Source organism: Amphiprion ocellaris, chromosome 12 (genome assembly GCF_022539595.1).
Source record: "Amphiprion ocellaris isolate individual 3 ecotype Okinawa chromosome 12, ASM2253959v1, whole genome shotgun sequence".
NCBI classification, from domain to species: domain Eukaryota; kingdom Metazoa; phylum Chordata; class Actinopteri; family Pomacentridae; genus Amphiprion; species Amphiprion ocellaris.
Window position 1 is genome coordinate 27,174,815 of NC_072777.1, and position 21,909 is coordinate 27,196,723.

The 21,909-nt window shown below is 36.8% G+C and overlaps 1 protein-coding gene across 4 annotated transcripts in view; it reads right to left on the minus strand.

Moving 5' to 3' along the window:
* LOC111578767 (A-kinase anchor protein 7) overlaps window positions 1-21,909 on the minus strand; it is an 88,604-nt gene that overhangs the window by 49,731 nt on the left and 16,964 nt on the right. For 3 of the 4 annotated variants that reach the window (XM_035955267.2, XM_023285713.3, XM_035955266.2), the window contains exon 9: window positions 19,025-19,125. In XM_035955267.2, the coding sequence (XP_035811160.1) occupies window positions 19,025-19,125 (101 nt within the window). Of the gene's footprint in view, window positions 1-7,612; window positions 10,399-19,024; window positions 19,126-21,909 lie in introns of those variants that run through there. The other variant, XM_035955268.2, reaches the window with a different exon arrangement.

The window sequence follows — 21,909 nt, forward strand, 5'->3', positions numbered from 1 at the left end:
AAGACAGGTTGTTCACACAAACACAATGAAACAACTGCATGCTATAGATAACAGGGACTTTAATCTGTTCTGGTAATAAAACCTGCTGTTTACTGTAATATTATAGACATGCAAACATGCAGAGAAACGTGATGCGCTGACCACGATGTGAAAGAACAAAAAACATGCAGAAATCTGTTATAAATACAGTATGGTTAACACTGTATGTGACATGCCTGGAATTTTAACATTTCCACTTGAATTTCTTTTACAGACTTCACAAGTTGGTGTCGGAAATTTGAACAGACATGGCAACAAAGTCCTGTATGTCCAACAGTCACTGTCTACTTTTACTGTATGTCCAATATAAGGGATATGTCACTACTACTATCACTTTCTGGTTGCGTATTTTTATATTTTAAATGCAGAACAAGCTAAACAAGGATTGTCTGTCTATCCATCACTCCTATATACACGCGTAATGTTATTTTTGTCACTGGTATGATGAAGTAAAGCTGGAAGAAATGGTTTTCATCTTTATTTCCTGACTCAAATGTTTACTTGTTTGTATATAGATGGATTTATTGTGTTTTTCATACACAGTTCTGACAGGTTAATACCAAATCAGAGGGTAGAAGTAAGAAAATTAATAAAAATAAAGGGTTTTAACTCCATTTGAAACCCCAACACTAATCCCAACAGCATCAAATAAATAAATACAGAAAGGTTACAGGAAAACCACTGTTTCACTAGTTAAGGTACTGAGACAAGTAAGGCCAGTTTAGGAAATCCTTACAGTCCTCAAAGCAATGGTCTAAGTAAAGGATACATTCACTGGGAAAACCTTCAATTACAAGTTGGTGCTATAGCTTTTTTATTGAAGCGGCGTCCTTGATTCTAAAAATTCCTTCTTGTGGGAAAAGTGGACAGGTTGACTGGCCTCTTATGTTTGATATTTATAATATGACCATCTGGAAAACCGAGGAGGCGTTATGGCCTTTAACTTTACTGGAACACCAGAAAACAGACAGCACCAGATCTAGTAGCGTAGAATTATGGGCAAAATGATTTGAATAAACCATGTTGCGCCGAGTTCCTGCTAATGTACGAATCTTTGCATCAAAATAATACTTAATAATTTTTACCTGACTCCAGAACATCTCCTAGAGGCTAATTATGAATAAAACTGCACCCAAGACTTCTCACTGGCTGAACCAGTGTTTATTTTATCAACAAAAAACGATAAAAACATTTTTGACAATCTTTTAATTTTTTTACATGTCAATACCACAGTCAATTATGTTCAAACTCATGATTAATATTGCATTAACTGAACAGCTCTAAAAACACCAGTAGCTTTGCAGCACCAGACTTAAATAGAAATGGTAAACGTAGTGGCCAATCTCAGAGTTCATTAGCATCCATCTTGGTTTTGAAAGCAGACATTATATGATAAACAAATTTAAACTGAGTAGATCTGGAGTGATACATATTTAGAGATATTTTGATAGCATGGATCCACCAACCTGCCACATAGCTCGTCAAAGTCTTGTGAAGTAAGATATGGAATTAGTTGGAGTTTGTGGCTCTATGAAACACCGTAATGCAATTCTTGGACATTTGTTAAGACACTGAGGTGCCACTAAAGATCTAAAAATTTTTCTTTTTGTGAGTTATATGGCTGCAGCAGCTGCTGAAAAGGCAGTAAAGTCTGGTCCTCAAATACATCTTCTAGCTCTGATAGCTTCTGGTTGTACTGTTCTTTAAAAGCTCGGTCTTAGCAGCCTGGCAGGAAATCTGGGCCATCCAGAGCAAGACTAAGAGGGGATGTTAACTGATGATGGACCTCTAGGCACTGACTTAAAGTGTTAGGGTCAGTACAGAGGTCTTTCTGACTGAGGGCACTCATCGTCAAGCCTAATTGAGGCTGGGTCACATCTGAGCCAATCACCAGGAGGGTTGTTTCTAACTTGATGGAATCTTACATTTGAAGTCATTTGAAACAGTTGCCAGTGGCAGTCCTGTGCTCCAGTAGCATGGCCTCAGACTTTGCTCAACCAATTACCATAAAAAATGCAAAATGTTGAAATGATTTGCACTCCTGATAAAAATATCCCTGTAATCTCAGTGAGGGGTTATTTTTCTGATTTGTATCTCCAACAGCAATGCCAAATACTAAAGTATTCTGTAGTAGTGCTTCAAAAGTGGTTCGATAGCAACAGGCTATGATGTCTGACTTGTCTATTGCCACAGCAAAAGGAAAATTGCTAAATCTTATCCCATTAAGTCAGAACTGCCCATTTTAAAGAACCCAACTGACAAAGTCAAACTTCACTAGAGTATAAAATAGAAGCACTCAACTCTGTTGATTTTTCCATATAGATTAGTGCTCTGTTTTTCTGTCACCAAGAGGGGAAAGCAGCCATTTGGCAGGATTACTCACTATAAAAACTCTCTTAGTCCAGTCGACAAAGAAAAACATTATTTATATGCATAGCACATTCGGCTAAGATTTAAAACACAGAATGGACACTCCCACAGTGGAAACTACAGGCCTTGTTATGCTCCTCGCTGCTTTGTAATATTGAATCAGTGCGGTGAAGATAATGCAATGCAGCAATTTCACATGCATTGATGCTCCATCAGTATTCACTCAAGCTGCAATGGCAAAACTGATCATTTAGCTACTGGCTGGTTTGAATATGACTGCTCTGTGGTGGTTTTATTTGCTCATTCAGATTGCTGAGGTCAGTAAATCTTTCGTGACTGTCATGCAGCATTTTTGTGGGGTTTTTCTGTTATCTTCACTGCTGTGACATCTTCAGATTGTGTGCATCTGTCTTTTCTTTATGCTATTTTCTAAAACAAATATTTATGTCACTGTGGGAAAAAAAATTGGCATCAAAAGAAAGCAATAATTTCGCATTATTCAGTTAAAATATACATATTTTACAACTTGGCATCTAGATCTACAAATCATAAATTACAATATTTTTGCAAGGCAGAAAAATCCATCAGGATGTAATGTTTTATTTTTGTCAATTTTGACAATTATTGGTAATGTTTATTGACCTACTTTTGATAAAAGGCAAGCAAAATAAAAGTATTTGATTTGAATTTAACCACTTTATCAGAACAGATAAATTGATTCAGAAGAGATCAGTTATGTTCATGTTTCTATATTTGTACAATCCCAGAAATGTCTAAATCCTTGCATTTTTTGGGTGAAGTGGGTAAACAGCACAGTCATGTCAACTGAAGAAGAGCTCAGCTAACTTGGTCACATCAACAAAATCTTACAGGTCAATGTCTACAGCATCCATCATTTTTGATGCTACTTTGAAAATGCTGTCATGCCAACTAACTCTAACTCAACTATGATGGTGAATATTGTAAACACGAAGGGTTTTGTTGATAAAATGTTTCATTTCCGTTTATTAAAACATAATTTGAGATTAACTAGTTTGTCTTAAACACATTAGCTCTGGTCGGAGGTCATTGACTGTCACAGCTTTCGTTGTCATTGTGCCCGTTGCTAGCTAACTCCCACAATGTTCTCTGCTTGCCACACATGAACTGCCTGTAGTCTGGGTGATGTCTCCTCTGGTCTTCACAGTATGAAACAGTCCATCTGGTGGAATAACCATGTACTACAGCTGAAATACATTTTCTGACATCATGTAGAGAATGCAGGTTTTCTCCATCTTTTGGAGCTTGTGGAGTACATCCTACCCTCTAAACACCACATTTACCTTCTAACACTACATTTCAGACCGTTTCCTTACGGCGCTTTACTACAAGGTTCTTGAACACCTACAGCTGTAAGCAAAAAGTTTACATGTACTTGTTGAGACGTACCAATTCTGTTAAGAAGTGCGTCAAAGATACAACCAGAAGCTTGTGGATGGAAACCAAAATCACCAAGCTGAGGTGAAAATGGATAAAGGACAGTTAACCAAGTATTAGCATTGCAGTATGTAGAAGACCTATTATACATCTATGAATGAACCAAAATGTATGATTGTTGCTTTGTGACAAAGATTCGATTATAGACATTTAAGAATTATAGGAGTCATTGGAAATTCAAGGCTTTCATGATATACATGGTTTTTACCAGAACATGCAAACTTAAGTTAAATGGTATTGGATTGGGACTTATATGATTCATATTGGATTGGAACCAACAAACCTGATCAGGACATCCCTAATAAGATGTTAAGACAAAGAGCTTGTGCTAGACAGTCGAACGAAACTGAGAAAAGCTTCGGTCGCTTCTCATTAAATCAGATGCATAAAACTGGAGTGACAATATTCGCCTTGCAGTCGTCCCCTATCACTGTACTCTGCTATTATTCCTCTCGCTCTGTTCATCATCTCAGCTCTTTGTTTGACCCTTGCTGGCCTCCGTTACCCACTCTCCACTATCCAATTTGATCGTCTGTTTAATGTCACCTTCACTCAGACACTCAATTTTCTGTCTGGCCGTCCTATCTGCCTTCCTCATCCTCGCTATCTGTTTAATTCTGCTTCTACAAGCCGGTCTCTCCTTTCCCTTGCCATACTCATTTGTCATTCTTATTTAATCTTATTTCTTCTCTCTATCTGCTCTGTCAGTGCTGCCGTATTTCCTCCTTCCTCTCTATCCCTCTGTCCTTTCTCATCACTTTAATCTCACTCCAGCACAATTTATATCCTCTTAGCATTGACTCTACTGCAAGGTGCTTACTGTATGCTGCGCTCGCTATAGATTTAGACATGAGATACATATAAACTTAACTATCCTTGTTTTGTCAGTATTTAAAATCCACTGACAGGGACCTATTTGCCTCTCGAACATACAGATGGTGTTGGCAGCCGCTTCAACTGACTTCTTTTGTTGTGTTTGGGATGCCAGGATCATTTTACATAATGCTTTTGTCTTTCGAGATGCATCAGATTGAGCAGAGTCTAAAATACTTACTTGTCGTGACTTGGCGAAGAGATCGAAGACTGCAAGTTGGACTCCAACCAATCATATGGCAGCCTGTACATGTGATTGTGAAGGAGGATCAATTTTCACCTGGCAGAATATCAATATTATTCCTCTTTTTAAGTTGTGCATGAAAGAAAACCCTATTCTGGTACTTGTCAGGACTTTAACAGTGTAGAAGAAGTGAATAGACACAGATCTTTCAGTAAAGATGTGGTAAAGCTTCCCAGATGCTGTTTACTTCTACCGCTACAATGGACATTATACGTCTTTTGGTGCAATATCATGACATTCAAAGCTGTGAATTCTGAATCTTTTGCCCATTTAAACATTTTTCTACATATACAAGAATCTGTGCAATATTAGTATGTTTCTACTTAGTAATTTGTTAGTGTGCACCTGCACATATTCATATGAATAGTGAAAACTAGGTTAGGTGTTGTGGTTTGTGTGTTTTTGTAGTGATTTGTGGTAGTATTACCTCTTTTTGTGGGGATTTGGAACTTTTTGTGATGATTTTGCAACTTTTCACGATGATTCTGCATCTTTTTGTTGTGATTTTGCATCTTTTTTCTACCTGCAAGCTTATTAGCCTAAATTAATTTGAAATTAAAATAAAAAAGTAGTATTCTCAGCTTATACAAATCAATTAAAACTGGTTATTTTAAACTGAAATGATAAGAACAAGATGCCATCAGACCAGTAAGCACATATTCATATGATTACTGAAAATAGCTTGCAATATCATGTCGTTTTGTGGTTTGTTCGTGTGTTTTTGCAGTGATTTCACATCTTGGTAGTAATTTTGCCTCTTTTTGTGATGATTTTGCATCTTTTCAAGGTGTGTTTGCATGTCTCTGTGGTGATTTTACTTCTTTTTGTAGAATGAATATGTGCAAGATTAATACTTTTCTATCATTATTTCGACTTATAAAGAATCTGTGCAATGCCATTGATATGTGCAGTATTATTTCCACATCCCAAGGAATTTTGACTATTTTTCTACTGATATTTCTTATATATTTGCACTTTTCCCTTTGCTGCTATAACAATGCAAATTTCTCCACTGTGGAATTAATAAAGGCTTATTCTATCAAAACAAAAAACAACAAAAAACTGTCCTACTGTCATGCCATTACTCGTAATTTTGTGTAGCCTGACTGCCATCACAGGTAACTAAACTCTCAAAAATCTTCATATCACTGGATTTTTGCAATCTCAGTAAAACAGGAAGAACAGGAAAACACTGCATTATTCATGCACAGCTACTCGCACTGCTAGCCTCAATTAAGTTTCCTGAAGTTGGCAGAGTTTGGTGCGGTGTATCTGGTGTGCTTCATTAACTAGTGGAATCAAACTACAGCTGAAACCAAACAAACTGTGTATTGTTCCTTTTAATTTAGCAGAACTGATTGTGTTACTGCTGTAGATGATGACAACGCCGATGAAGAGGCTTTGCAGTTGTTTTCTTTGGTTGTTATCTGAACTAAGTGGGGGATATTAAAAAGTCTGAATCACAACCCAGAGATGGATGGATGGATGAACTATGGTGGATCTTGGTGGACTGAAATCATACTGAAATAAACATCAGCTTGATATCTGCAGATGAACTAAAAGCTTCACAGTACACTGAGTTCACTCTACATGCAGTCTTATTAGCATAAATGAATCCTGAATCAACACAAAAGCTAGTATTAGCAGCGTATTAAATCATTTGAACACAGTTGTTTTGTACTGAAGTGATAACATAGACTAGGAGCAAACACAACAGCTTGCAATATCACAACTTTTCATGGTGTATTTGCATGTTCTTGTGGTGATTTCATGTCTTTTTCTGGTGATTCTGCCTCTTTTCCCTACCTGCAGCCTTATGAGCCTAAACTAATTCTAAATCAACATAAAAAGCTAGAATTTGTAGCATCTTAAATTACCTGAACCTAGTTATTTGACGGTTGTCAGTGTTGACCTGCCCATATTCATATGAATACTGAAAAAGGCTTGCAATGTCATGTGGTTTGTTTGTGTGTTTTTGTAGTGATTTCACATCTTTATGGGAATTGTGCCCCTTTTTGTGATGATATTGCAACTTTTTGAATCGATTTTGCAACTTCTCATGATGTGTTTGCACGTTTTTGTGATGATTTGACTCCTTTTGTGGTGATTCTGAATATTTTTCCTACCTGCCAGCCCTATTAGCTTAAACAAATTCTAAATCAACATAAAAAGCTAGTATTAGCCGCATATCAATCATTTGAACTTGTTTATTTCATACTAAATGATAAGAAAAGACTCTCAGAAGACCAGCCTCACCATCCTGCTGTTTTTTTCAGGCTATTAAGTTATTTAAGCTTAAAAATGTTCAGATTCAATCACCAGCAACAACCTTTGGCAACTGACAACAGGGAGATGGATAGATACATCACTACAGCAAGGCCTCGATGTGACGGCCTTTCCCTGATGGACTAGACATTTATGAGCCCTAAAGTATTACAAGGAAGAAGAAAAGACCGGTAGAGAGCTGAGGGATTCTATTGAATGAAATTAATTATTAGAAAACATAGCCAGCAGGGATGTGCCAATCTCTCCACAAGGGACGTCTTAAAGAAACAACAGACAGAGCCTTCAGTATATTTGGTTTTATTGTACTGTTTTTATATCCCCAGGCATAAAAACTTGTTGTTCTTCCAACTCAAAGACCCTGATCACTGCTGTTTGCAGTAAAACACGTCCTCAAGCGGTTGTTTTTTTTTTTTTTTTAAACACAAAATGTGAAAACATTAAGAGACAACATAAATGATCTGCTGAATCTCAAGAAACAACTATTGCACAAGTGGTTGCTATATTCTTTTAAATCTCTTTTTGCACACAGATTTTTGGACAATTGTACATTTTATTTATGATATCCCTCCCTCTACTAGGAAAAACATCTGCTATGCTTTCTGGCCATGAATGCAAGACATTTATTACAATAACAAGCGGAGTATCTTCAGTTGCCACCACAACAGACGAGTTAAAATAAGGAAAAAAGCCCACCAGTGAGGCTATTCTTCCGTTATTTTTCATCTGTGAGGCATCAATAATCCCCGAGTACTGTTAAAAAAGCTATTCAATTTTCATCTTTCACATATTACAGTCGCACAATTCAATATTTCTCCTGAGAGAAATTAGCCCACTTACATGCAAATTAACAAACTGCGTCATCTGGATTGTCTGGCTGGCAGGTGGAAAATGAGCGCTGCCAAAGACTAAAAAAATAAAAAATAAAAAAACAAAGCAGCAGCACAGCCTGTACAGGAGAGAGTAACCTTATCTCAATAAAATACCAAAAGGTCACAGGGCAGCAAAACCACCGTCATCTGTTCGTGCTGCGGCAGAAATGTGAATTTATAACTGTGGGCTGCAGTGTATTTATACCTGTATTTATGTGTTTCTTACTGTAGATGGGAATGTTTTATACTGTAAACACCAAGAAGCCTTAATAGAAGCAACATCTTGAAACAGTCACTGATTGCACAGCAACAAACATGTCAAGATGTGTTTTTACAGCTTCCTTCTCTTTTCTTTGGAAGCTCAAATATTGTTTCACTCGACAATGGCCAAGTTCAAGAAAAACAGCTGAAAAATTCCTCAGTTTCTTCTCACCAGGAACCTTCTGTCATGACGTTAAACCTGCACAAACTTCTTTAATTATCTCTGTTTCTTTGCTTATATTACCGTCACATTCCAGCAGTTTGTTTTTCCCCATCTTAGTTCTGACCTCCAAACTTTTGCCATTTGTCTAAACACAAGTGGACAACACAACAGCTTTTTCCACTTATTCCATTCTTTGTCCGGACATGAACACAAGTTTCCATACACTTGTAAAGACCATGTATATAATACGTCAGTCTTGAGTTCCTGACTACTTTAACTCTGAATGTTCTATGATGTGTCTTAGTCCCAAAAAACAATCATGCATTTTGGTTCTTTCATGGATTTATAACAGGTCTTCTGGAAAAATGACAAAATCTGTTGGACCAAATATATACATACAGAAATGCTAATATTTGGGTACATCTTTGGTTATTTTCACCTCAACTAGGCACGGTTGGTTTCCGTTCACATGCTTCTGATTGTATTTTTGGATTATTGCGTTATTATTATTGCATTAAATGTATTATTATAATAAATGCATGATTGTTATTTATGACAAAGTTGCACATGTACACGCAATAATTTTATCAAAGAAAATTAGGATTTATGACAAGAGTCATTGGAAACTCAAGACCACCAGGATATACATGGTCTTTACAAGCAAAATTTTTGTTCACGATTGTAAAACAAAAACTGTGGGCGGCTACAAAAAGCGACTAGTTGAGGTGATAATGGCCAAAGAACATTGAACTAAATATTAGCACTCTTGTATGTACATTGTTGTGAAAAAGTATTTGCCCACTTCTCAAATTCTTATTTTTTTGCATATTTTTCCCACTGTAATGTTTAAGATCATCAAACAAATGTAAATACCAGACAAAGAAAGAAAAAGAGAAAAAAGCTATCCAAACCTATCCGGCCCTATGTGAAAAAGTAATTGATCTTCTTTGTTAAATCGTGAATTAACTGTGGCTAATCACATTTTTTGGAAAGTGAGTTCAATTTCACTGACAACACCCAAGCCTGATTACCTCCAGACCTGTTCAATCAAGAAATCACTTAAATAGCAACTCTCTGACAAATTAAAATCAGCCAAAAGATCTCAAAAAGCTGCAACAAAATGCTGCAATGCAAAGAAATTTAAGAACAGATGAGAAATCCAGTAATTGACATCTACCAGTTTGGAAAGGGTTACAAAGCCATTTCTAAAGCCTTAGGACTCCAGTGAACCACGATGACAGCCATTATCCACAAATGGAGAAAACATGGAACAGTGGTGAACCTTCCTAAGAGTGGCTGGCCTACCAAAATCACCCCAAGAGCACGACGACGACTCATCCAGGAGGTCACAAAGGAACCCAGGACAACATCTAAAGAACTGCAGGCCTTCCTTGAATCAGTTAAGGTCAGTGTTCATGACTCAACAGTAAGGAGGAGATTGGGCAAAAATGGCATCATGGCAGAGTTCCAAGGTGAAAACTGCTGCTGACCAAAAAGAACATAAAGGCTCATCTTACTTTTGCAAACAAACATCTGAATGATCCCCAAGACTTTTGGGAGAATATTCTGTGGACTGACGAGATGAAAGTTGAACTTTTTTGGAAGGTGTGTGTCTCAGAGCATTTCAGAAAAAGAACATCATAGCAACAGTCAAACATGGTGGTGGTAGTGTGATGGTCTGGGGCTGCTTTACTGCTTCAGGACCTGGACGAGTTGGTGTGATTGACGGAACCATGAATTCTGCACTCTACCAGAAAATCCTGAAGGAGAATGTTCGCCCATCAGTTTGTGACCTCAAGCTGAAGCACACTTGGGTTCTGCAGCAGGACAACAAAAACAATCAAAAACACACCATGAAGTCAACTTCTGAATGACTTAAAAAAAACAAAACAAAATGAAGGTTTAGGAGTGGCCTAGTCAAAGTCCGGACTTGAATCAGATTGAAATGCTGTGGCATGACCTTAAAAAGGCCATTCATGCTCAAAAACCCTCCAGTGTTGCTGAATTAAAACAATTCTGCAAAGAAGAGTGGGCCAAAATATCTCCACAGAGATGTGAAAGACTCATTGCCAGTTATAGAAAATGCTTGATTTCAGTTGTTGCTACTGAGGGTGGCCCAACTGAATACTAGGTTTAGGGGGCAATTACTTTTTCACACAGGGCCAGGTAGCTTTGAATGAGTTTTTTTTCATTAATAAAGAAAATCATCATTGAAAAACTGCATTTTGTGTTTACTTGGGTTATTTACATTTATTTGATGATCTCAAACAAGTGGGGAAAATATGTAGGCAAATACTTTTTCACAGAATAGTAAATTTTCTTCGGTTTGCTATAGTCTCGCAGGAAGAATGTATAACAAAGATTGATATCCTATTTCACCAACAGTGTTGTAGTACCTTAAAGTTATTATTGCTAAGACCCTGTTTTTGACACTACATACAGTTTCAATTATTTTATTTATTCGTATAACTACATTTTTTCCCTCTACATAAGCCAAATGCTTGACATTTGGGTGCCTTGTTTGTCTCCGGCCTTTGTTTTGAAGTCAGCAAGGTGGTTCTGTCATGTTTCTTTCATCTTATTGTCAAAGAATTTCTGAGAATCTACACAGGGTTGTCTGTGCTTTTATTTTTCCATTTCCATTTCTGTAATGTGTTCTGTGTAGTTACTACTCAGACTGGCCTTCATTTTCTTCCATTAGCTTGAAATGTTGCCGCCAGGATCATGACCACGTCAAGAAAACAAGATCATGTAACTCCAGTATTCTCCATGATCATTTCACATTGTTTTAAAAATTTTACTGTTAATTTTTAAGGCCTTATGTGACAAAACCCCTTCCTATATTAAGGATCTACTGACACTGTATGAGCAGCACCATCTTATTTATTACTTGCTGAGACTAGATTTATTAAACTGGTTGCTGTTTTTAAATGTCTGTGTGAATTTACATTTATTTTTCTTTTCTTTTTGATTGATCCTTATTTCATTGCTGTTTAATTGCTATCTTCTTGAGTTTTAAATCCTTTTGTAAAGAACTGTTGAACTAGGTTAAGCAAAATGCTATATAAATAAAGAAAAACACTGCATGAATGTGTGCTTTTTTTGTAATTTTGTTGGCCCCATTCTTTGTTGTAAATGTTAAAAATGTTGCTTCCCTGTTGCATTTGTTAAAGCAGCTGGACTTGTAGTATTGAAACTGCCCTCAGTGTTATCACAGTAACTACGTGTTGCAGAGGTTTGACTGCTTTCCTACATACAATCTGCTCATTTTGGGAGAATAAAATCATTATTTTAACACCTCGGAAACAACGGTGCAGAACAATTTACAAAACAACAATGGATTCTTATTGCAAACTCTTGCAATTGAAGATATTTTACAATAAACAAGAATGTTATTCAGATTTTGTAATGAGGAAGACGAAGGCCAGCTCTATTTGTTTTTCTATTGTCCAGATGCCACTAAACATTTATTTTAAAACCCTAAAACATTATGTTGCGAAAGCTGCGCCGAGATAATAAATACAATTATTCTGTCAAGTAAAATATTTATATCAACCAAGAAATAATTGGAATTTCATTTAAAAACAACTAAAAATATTGTATATCCTACTTCTTTTGGGGAAAATAATTCCCACTAACAGCTGCAAAGTAGCACATGATATAAAATGGGAAAAAATTGCTCTACTGCACAGTGAGATTATATAAAACTCACTAAAAATAAATATTTTCTATTTGTCAAAGGTATATTATGTATGTTTAAGACAGTTTCTACATGTATAGGTGCTGTTAATTTAATTATTTGAATTACTGACAGATTCCCTATTGATTTTTTATTATGATTTAGCTTTTAACAGACTGTAATTTTGCTTTTTTTGTTTGATTTTTGTAATGCAATGTGGCAGTGTTACAATAAAACAGAATATCTTTATTGTGATTTGTTTGAAATTGGTCGATCTTTTAGTGCATAATAAATAATTCCAAACTGCATACATAGTGCATGTGTTTCAGTTCAGTTTTCTATTTAAAGCCATTATTTAAACACCTTGGAAACAATTATAATTACATTAATGTGTGTGATACAAGTAATTATTTTTCCTGCATGAAAAATTAAGAAGAAGAGAAAAGTATAGAGTGGTGCCAAATTTAACTTTAAAACCATTTTTCAACCATTTTTCTAACATTCTCGTCTTTCGTTGCCGCCTCCTCCCCCATCTCGACATACAAACCCCATGCTGGATTGCGTTGTGGATTATGTTGTACTGTGGATTATGGGATTAACATACAATCGGTCTGTGACCACAGTGCAGCACCAGAAAAAGCACACTGAACCTCAGTGTCATCCTGCGACAAACAGGGATGTGGAGGAAGATAAGCCTGCCAGGAATCATGTGATACGACTTTCTCTGGTGTCATTTACGCAGCATGACATGATTTCGTTTAAAGCGGAAATACAATATCGAAGATATATGAAACTATTGGGGCTGCACAGTAGCTTGGTGGTTAGCACCTTTGCCTTGCAGCTAGAAGATCACTTGTTCGCGTCCCTGCTTTCCTCGGATCTTTCTGCATGGAGTTTGCATGTTTTTCCTGTTCATACATGGGTTTTTTCCGGGTACTTTGGCTTCCTCCCACAGTCCAACAACATGCTCAGGTTAACTGGTAACTCTAAATTGTTCACAGGTGTGAGTGTGATTGTTAGTCTCTATGTACAGTAGCCCTGCGATAGACTGTGTCCCCTGTCTTCGCCCTAAAGATACGTGAACAATAGATCCGGCAATTTCCCACATCCCATTCATTGTCTGTGTGAAACGCACCGCGTTGCATGCTGGTCCGGTTGCGGTACATTTCAAACTGTGATCCGGTGCGTCTCCCAGGAGCGGGTCACAGATCATTTGCATAAAGTAGACTGGACTTTTATTTTATACAAATTCAATCTGCCGAGCAGAGGTCTGACGCATCACGAAACTTTAGTCAAACGTCTAAACTAACCGTAGGTGAACTAAACAGATTCCCCTACTGCACTGCTTATTTCTCGCCTCAAATGCTTTCAGAAATACTTTTCGGTGAACTGTTTTCACAATAAAGAGAAGGTCTGCGAACGAGCCACCAAGTTGGTCCGGTTTGAAATCCAGGAGCAGACAGCTCCCGAGTTGATGTGTTTGTCCAATCAGGTGCAGGCAGGATAGTTGTAGAAGAAGGTCGGCAAGAGTTGAACACCGGTTACTGGTCTCAAGTACACGCTCACCAAGCCGGTGAGTTTCAGACGCAGCGTGTTTGCATGCGGGAAAAACGCATCTAATGGACATGTAGCGTAAGTCAGCTGGGCTAGGCTCCAGCCCCCCCGTGACCCTAATGAGATTAAGCAGTGTAAAGATAATGGATGGATGAGACAATTCAAATTTACCACAAATGGTTCATATTTCATTCCAAAAACAATGACTGAGGTAATGTAAGCATCAGAACTTAACAAAAATTGCATGATGCAAGGGTGCCGGGATAGCTCAGCTGACTGAGCGGGCGGCCCATGAACAGGAGCTATAGTCCCCAACGCAGTGGACATGGGTTTGAATCCAGCTCTTGGCAATTTACTGCATGTCATTCCCCCACTCTTCTACCCATGTTTCCTGTCTCTCTCTCTCATTGTCCTATCTAATGAAGGCAAAAATGCCCCCAAAATAATACTTTTAAAATAAATTTACATGATGCAATAAAGTTTCCAGCTAATTTAAATTATTCATGTGATTTTTTGGTCGCTTTGTGTCTGAGGACTTCAATCCTTACTGAGTCATAAGACTGCAGTGTGTTGGCTGACTAACTGCCCTCCTATGGAGACGGCGATCCCTCATACTGCTCATCATGTGTTTTTGGCTTCAGACTGGGAAGATATAAAGCTCCAGCCTGGATGCCGGCCATTTTTCAACGTGGAGATTTTTCATACTGATTTCCCCACTTCATTTCTGGCTCATAAAAGAGTTTTTACTGAAGTAGGCAGTCCATCATGCTGAGCTTTTCATCCTCTATGTTTGCCAAAGATGTCCTAGCAGCATATTACGCATGCTGTAAAAACTGTTTTTTGTTGGTGCATTTTAGTTGATCAAAAAAAAAAAAAGAAGAAGAAAAAAATAACTTCAACACGCACAGTTTGTATATGATTTGTTCTTTCAAACATAAAAAACACAAACTACTCTTGGAGACATCCATGGTACTTTGTTGATATATTCAGTCTTAAAAAAAATCCCATAATAGTTCCAAAACAAAGTCATAGTTATAGCATTCACCCCCCTTGGAAGCTTAGCCCTTTTATTGCTTTCAAAATTGAAGCACGGTTAATTAAATTTAGCTTTTTTTGACAACAATTTGCCAAAAAAAAAAAAAAACTCTTTCATGTCAAAGTCAAAGTAATGTGAATTAACATAAAATGCAAAATAAATGACTGCATGAGTATTCACCTTGTTGCATTTACACTATTTCTGTGGAGCTTTTGATTCGGCTCACTGTCTTAATGGAAAACAAATCTTCCCCCAAGTTACAATTTATAGAGTTTGTCCTCCAGGATTTCTCTAGACTTTGCTGCATTCATTTTACCCTCTACCTTTACAAGCCTTCCAGGGCCTGCTGCTGAAAAGCATTCCTACATTATGATGCTGCCACCACCATGCTTCACACCATGATGCTGCTAAAAAACTGCACCTGTGTTGAATCAGGTGAGTCATTTTAAAGCCCAGCCTTAATATTTTAAATCAGTCAGGTCAATCTCCACAATTAATTAAACCACATGGTCTTTGCTAAATTTATTTTTTAAATAGTCAGATTACTCTGCCTATGTATTAGTACTGTAGAGTCTCAAACTTAATATTTATAACTAAAGTTGCATTTTATATACCTTTTGTCTGGATGTAAATCTTAATATCTTTAAATTCACCCCATTAGGTCATAACCTCAGTATTTAAGTTTGTTGGATTAATTCACAATGGCAGTCTTATTTTTCTACCAATTTGGTGAAATGGTCGTGGCTTTAAATTTGTTGTATAAATATTGGTGACTTGACTTTGGTGAGATTCCCATTAATCCAAACCAAGTTTGTCACCTCTTGCAAGCACAAAACCCAAAATTGAAACTAAACAGGAACTTCCTGGTATTGTTTAGTGAGTGTTTTACTGAGCCAATAAAAATGTAGAACATACAGAAAAAAAGCGTAGTACGAATATTGAAGAATCAAAGTGACACAGCAGAATCTAAAACTGCAAACCTGATCCACCATAAGCTACCAGACTAGAAGTGAATTCAGTCAAACAAGGGTGTGTCTCACTTCTCTTTGATTTGTCAGAGGAGGACGGTGTTATTCCCTCTTTCAGAATTTACATAGTGTCGGTTTAAAAAGCTTATGCAACTTATAAGCTTGAGGCAGAGAGAGACAGTTAATTCCTACAACCTTCCACACACACGGCGAGGATTAAACCCTCCACACTGCAACACTCGCAGCTACACATTGCACCGCAATATCAAAGCGGTTTTTAATTTCCATGCATTCTAAACGTGTTGCCGTTGGAGGAATCCTTGACACCAGCAGAGGCTTTCTGATGATGTGAAGTGTGAGGTAAACATCGCTCTGCTGTGTCTGTCACTCCCACGCTCACAGTGTCGCTCTTTGTCTTCCTCAGACAACCCAGTGATCCACAAAACATTGTGACAGCCCACTTCCACTCATGCTGACAGCACTCTCTCTGCAGCTACTAGACTGTAGGATTCAGGGAGTCTCTGCCAATCTATTGTACTGCATGCGTGCATATTTGCATGTGCGTGTGAGGTGCATAATTCATGTTAAAGTAAACAAATAAAGATTTAAAATTAAGCGGAGCACTGCTGCACAATTAGAAACTAAACTCTGTTAACGTAATCCAAGTTTAGTGATGCAGACAGAAATTAAAGAGATTATTAATCAATATGGAGATGCTTGTTTACTCAAATTAAAATAAATGAATGAATAATTAATGCGCATGCTAAGGTGGGGGTAAATCGTTAATATAGAGAACTGGATGTGCTGTGTAGGCGGGACAGGTTATATTCTGGAAACAAAAACCTCATGGCAGTTGGACAATTGGTGGTCATTCCACTAGTATCCTCAGCAGCATCATGAAACTCCATTGCATCGAGCATTTCTCTTAATTTTCTTCAAATAATGTAATTATTTTTGCTTAAAACATCTAAAAAAAAATGTTTGGAAGTTAAACCTCCACAAGTGGAAATGGAAAGTCCGGTCACATTTTAAATTTGGGCTGAAACGTTTGGGGGGAAATATCTTATTGGGCTCTTCTGGCGGATAATTTTTCAAAACCAGAATCAGAAATATTTCATTGATCCCTGAGGGAACATTGCTTATGTTACAGTTGCTCCCATTCAAGTCTTAGAAATTTAAGCAGTGTAAAAAACATATGTTTTAAAAATATAAACGGAAGTAGAAAAGCACAAAATGAAAAAAAGTGCATTGTTCTCAGAAATTAAAAGTAAAAGTATACATTGAAATAAACAGAAATGGAGTTATATTTGCATTGTTGCACATTTAAAAGTCAAGTCTCATTTACAAATTCACTGTGTATTATCGCATAACCGCAAGACACACCATTAAAATACTACCTGCTCTATATTCTAATGCAAAGATGAGACTTTCAATATTTAACATGCTTTAAACATGATTTTGAATGGAATACAGGTTATAAAAATCATTCAAAAGCTATGAGTGTGTTAAGTTAAATAAATAAAGTAAAAATAATGAAAAAATAAAACACTAGGGCTTTCCATAATCAATCTGACACTAAAACAGGTCATTCATGGCTCAGGGGCATCTAATTATACCACAATTTGCAGCCATAGTTCAAAAAAAAGTAATACAAAATTAATAAACTCTGGATTAGATGTGCTGAATAATGTATCTCCTAAAGTGCAACCTTTGTGATTAGCTAGTTGCTTTGTTTTAAATTGCGAGTTTGAACTTTAGTGCAAAAGTTTTGGTGCAAATAGGTTTAAAGACATATTCGAATTTAATATTTCTCTATTTTAAGTTTTAAACATTTGGTGCATCATAGTTTAAAGCTAAACTGTGATTTAATAATAACAACAACAAGAAAAATAATAAATTTTATTTTAATTGTGTTTAAAAAAAATAAAAAATCCTTGTTGGTGCAGCCCAGTTAGAGGAAACAGGAGCTTTTATCACAGTTCATCTCTTCACTTGTTATATCTAAAATCCCTGTGAGGTTTCAATGATGGATCATTGCAGTTTATTTTGTTCATACAAATCTCCGACGTTCAGAAAGCAATCCTGCAACAGCCGGTTTTCTTCTCGACATAATTCTTTATAGCACCTACTAGACATAAAGAGCACAAATACACCGACTGTGTTACAACAGTAAACCTCAAATCCCACCTAAAATTCATGTCAGGCTGCATAAACTGCACCACTTCTATAACTAAACAGCTCAAAAACACAACATGCAGAACAGTTTTGACCCCCTTTGTCAAACTGCAGACCAAAACATTCAGGTCTTGATGTGTTATTTTGCTGGCTATGCAGTATGTCAATATCGTAGCCGATCATGTTAATTTTACTGTGAGAAGCCAAAATCGTCTTCAAGAGTCATATTCGGTTAATTTTGCAGCCTTACTATTTGTCTTTTCATTATTTGTCTTGCCACGTGATATCATGTGATATGTGCTTTCAGGCATGTTAGCATGGAAAGTATCTATGTCTGAAATTGCTTTAAAATGCAAACACTTCAACATAAACTTAGCCTCAGAAAAGAGTCTGAATAAATCTACTACTTCCACCTTAAACCGATGCAAAAACTGAGCCACTTTTTCCTTGTTACAACTCAAAAAAATCCAGATATATGCATGTTCCATTTACAAAAACGGTTCCACTTTGTAAAGCACTGCTGCACTAACTCAAGCCCTTCACTACTCCTTTCATTCGGTGGACATTAGAGCTACTATTCTACACCGCTGCCAAGTTTCCAAAGAACTGGCAGAGAGGTAATGTGCAACTGGCAAATGGAAACGAGCTGCTCAGTATCCTCGTGGTGTCCGATCGAGCCACATTTCCTCTATTTTAGCTTCTGCTGAGTGTGTGAAGTCTGATGGTGTTACATAAACCGATTAAAAGAAGCTCCCAATCAAACAAAAAGTCTAGTTAAACCAACCGTTTTCCACATTAAGCTTCCCAAAGTAAATCCAGGCATCAAACAAGCTTCACTAAGATCAAAAATTCAACAAATACACAAAAAATTCTGCAAGTTTTTACCCCAAAAAACACAGCTGTAAGCACATCTTACCCACAAACATGGAAACTCATCAGCCTGAATGTGAGCTGACAGCGGCCTCTGGTGGCGTAACGTTGCACTTGCATACGTCAACAAAGCAACAAAGTGTGTTCATGTGTTTACTTACCGAGTTGAAGTGAAGTCTCAGTGTGGTAATATCCATCTGGTTGCTTCTTCTTCAACATAGAACACAGATCCACTCGCTCCACCGTCTGGTCTCCGAAAAATCTGGTAGTTGAGGTGAGACAAAAAGAGTTAAGTCAGCAAAGAGCACTAAAAAGTGGCAAATCATGTACTTGAGAAATGTACAAATTTTCATTTTTAACCGTTTGAATACCAAAACTCGCCTGCAAACTTGAAAGAAATAAGAAAAAAAAGAAATCACCAAAATCTGCTACAATCTGTAAAAACACAAGGATTTGTTGGATTTTTAATTTTAGTTGCTCCTGAACAACTTATGAGTGGCATGTCATCAGATAACCAATAATATTTTATCAAATTTAATTAATTGTACATGTTGCATTCAAAATATTTGCCAAAAAATATACAGTTTGCTCGAACCAGACTTCATAAAAAAAACTAAAAATTCTGCACATCGTATTGCAAATGTGAAGTCATTAGTGACTCAGTTATGGCCAACAGTCACTTGACAAAAATTCTACATTTTTAGGTTGAACTGACAGACTGAGAGGAAAATTAAACATACTGGATCAATAAAATAAATGCAACATGGCTCAAAAACAATAAACAGAGGAGCAAATTGTTGGAAGATACATCCAGCATGGTGAAGCATCTTTCTACAGCTGATGAACAGAGTAGAGACAAAAAGTCTGTAGAGGCTGTAAAGATGGAAATAGTTAAATATCTGTAGTATGTGGAGACAAAATGACCACAAAGTGACACAAAATGACATAAACAAGACAAAAAGCAACAAAAATAAGCCACAAAATGATACAAAAGAGATGTAAAAGGACAAAAATGAAACACAAAATGACAATTTTTAGGTTGAACTGGCATCACTGTTTCCACAGAGAGACTGAGAGGAAAATCAAACCTACAGGATGAATAAAATAAATGCAGCATGGCTCAGAAACCGTAAACAGAGGAGCAAGTTGTTGGAAGATACATTCAGCATGGTGAGATATCTCTCGATTCACGCCACAGAAATTCTAGGGCTATGTCTACACAGAGCTGAAAAAAAACAAGTAGGGAAATAAATCAAAATGAAGAAAAGCTAAATATCCACAGAATGTAGAGCAATTTTTTCTAGTTTGGAAACACGTAGACATTTTAAATCCAGATTTTAAAATTTTTGCAAAACAAACAACTACAGAAATTCAATTTCCGTTTTTTTCTTCCTTCCTTCTAAACATAATTTATGATTTTCTAACTGTGTCATCCAGAAACTGCTGCTTGGAGTTCAGAGGGTTAAAAACTACAAAGCAGCGGTAAAAACTTTATAAAGTATAGAGCAGTTCAAGTAGAAAATTGCAAATTTGAAACAACTTTTGAACAATTTTAGGACACCTATATGTCATAAATTTGCAAACCTTGAGGAGACAATTGAAAGATTAGAATTAGATTTTAGCACAAATTAATTAAAAATGCAATGTTAAACTCATTAAGTATGAACTGGATACGTTCATGTCTGAGTGCATTTAGTGAAGATAACCGTAAAATTCTGTCACTGCACTCATTTGTTCAAGTATTTTTCCATTATAATAAAAACACAGGACCTACTTGTTAGTGTAGTTGGAGTAAAGAGCCGGATCCACTCGCTTTATACCCTGACGGAGACAAAAGAAAAACTCTGTTTATATCCAGTTTATACGATGCTCGCTCTGCTTCTCGAAAAACACAGAAATAAATTTAAACAGAGAGACTAGAGGAAGGCGAGACCGTTGTCCGTCTGGCGCCAGGAAGGATGAGACGTCTTCAGGTGTCAGAGGGAACAAGATGGATGCTGTCCTTCCTCCTCATCTCTGCTTATCTTTAACCCTCACTTATATATTTATGTAGTTCGTACACTTGCACTTTTAGTTATTCTTCCCTTTAATCCATCATTATATGCAGTCGGCTCCAAGTCTGATAATATAAAATACTACACATTCAAACGTCCTTTAAAATACCACAGTAAATGAGTTATTCCCACTAGTAGCTTTGGCTGGAGCTGTAATTTGGCGTTTAGTATTAAATGACACATTTTACAACCACTGTGAGGAAGATGAAAATAATAACAACGACGTCCAGGAAGATAAAAGCAACACTGCAGCTGTTCTAATGTAAAGTCAGCTTTTATAATAGAGAAAAAAAGCAGTTAATATGAAAGAATAAAACTGGAACAAGACTGGCTTTGAGTAGACGACATCATCCATACAAATAAAACCACAAAGGGCCTGTCTAATATTAATTTTTTCACCTTATTTACAGAAATTGCTGAACCCATTATTTAATCTACCAGGTTTTATTGTTATATAAGCTGTGAATCATTCATATTTGTCATCAGGGTTTTTTTACAGCTCAAAATAGGCCTTTGGAAGATGATTACACACAACTGTACGCATAATAAATTCATATACAGTAAAAGGAATGTCTGTTTTACCACATTTGACTGAAATCTATGTATTTTCCTGTTATTTCTGACCATTTGATAAACTAAAATGTTATTTATGCTGACTAAATGAAGCTCCAATTAACAAAACTTCGATAAAAATGTACAAATTCTTCAGAATATCATCATCATTGTCCCTTATTAATCCCACGAGGGGAAATTCTGATTTTCGCATCTCTCCCCAATTGTGGGAGAGCGACGGGTCAGCCGCGGTACAGCGCCCCTGGAGCAGGAAGGGTTAAGGGCCTTGCTCAAGGGCCCTACAGTGGCCGCATCGGGGCTTGAACCTCTGACCTTCTGATCAGTAGTCCAGAGACTTAACCGTTGCGCCACCACTGCCTTATAAAGTATAGAGCAGTTCAAGTAGAAAATTGCAAATTTGAAACAACTTTTGAACAATT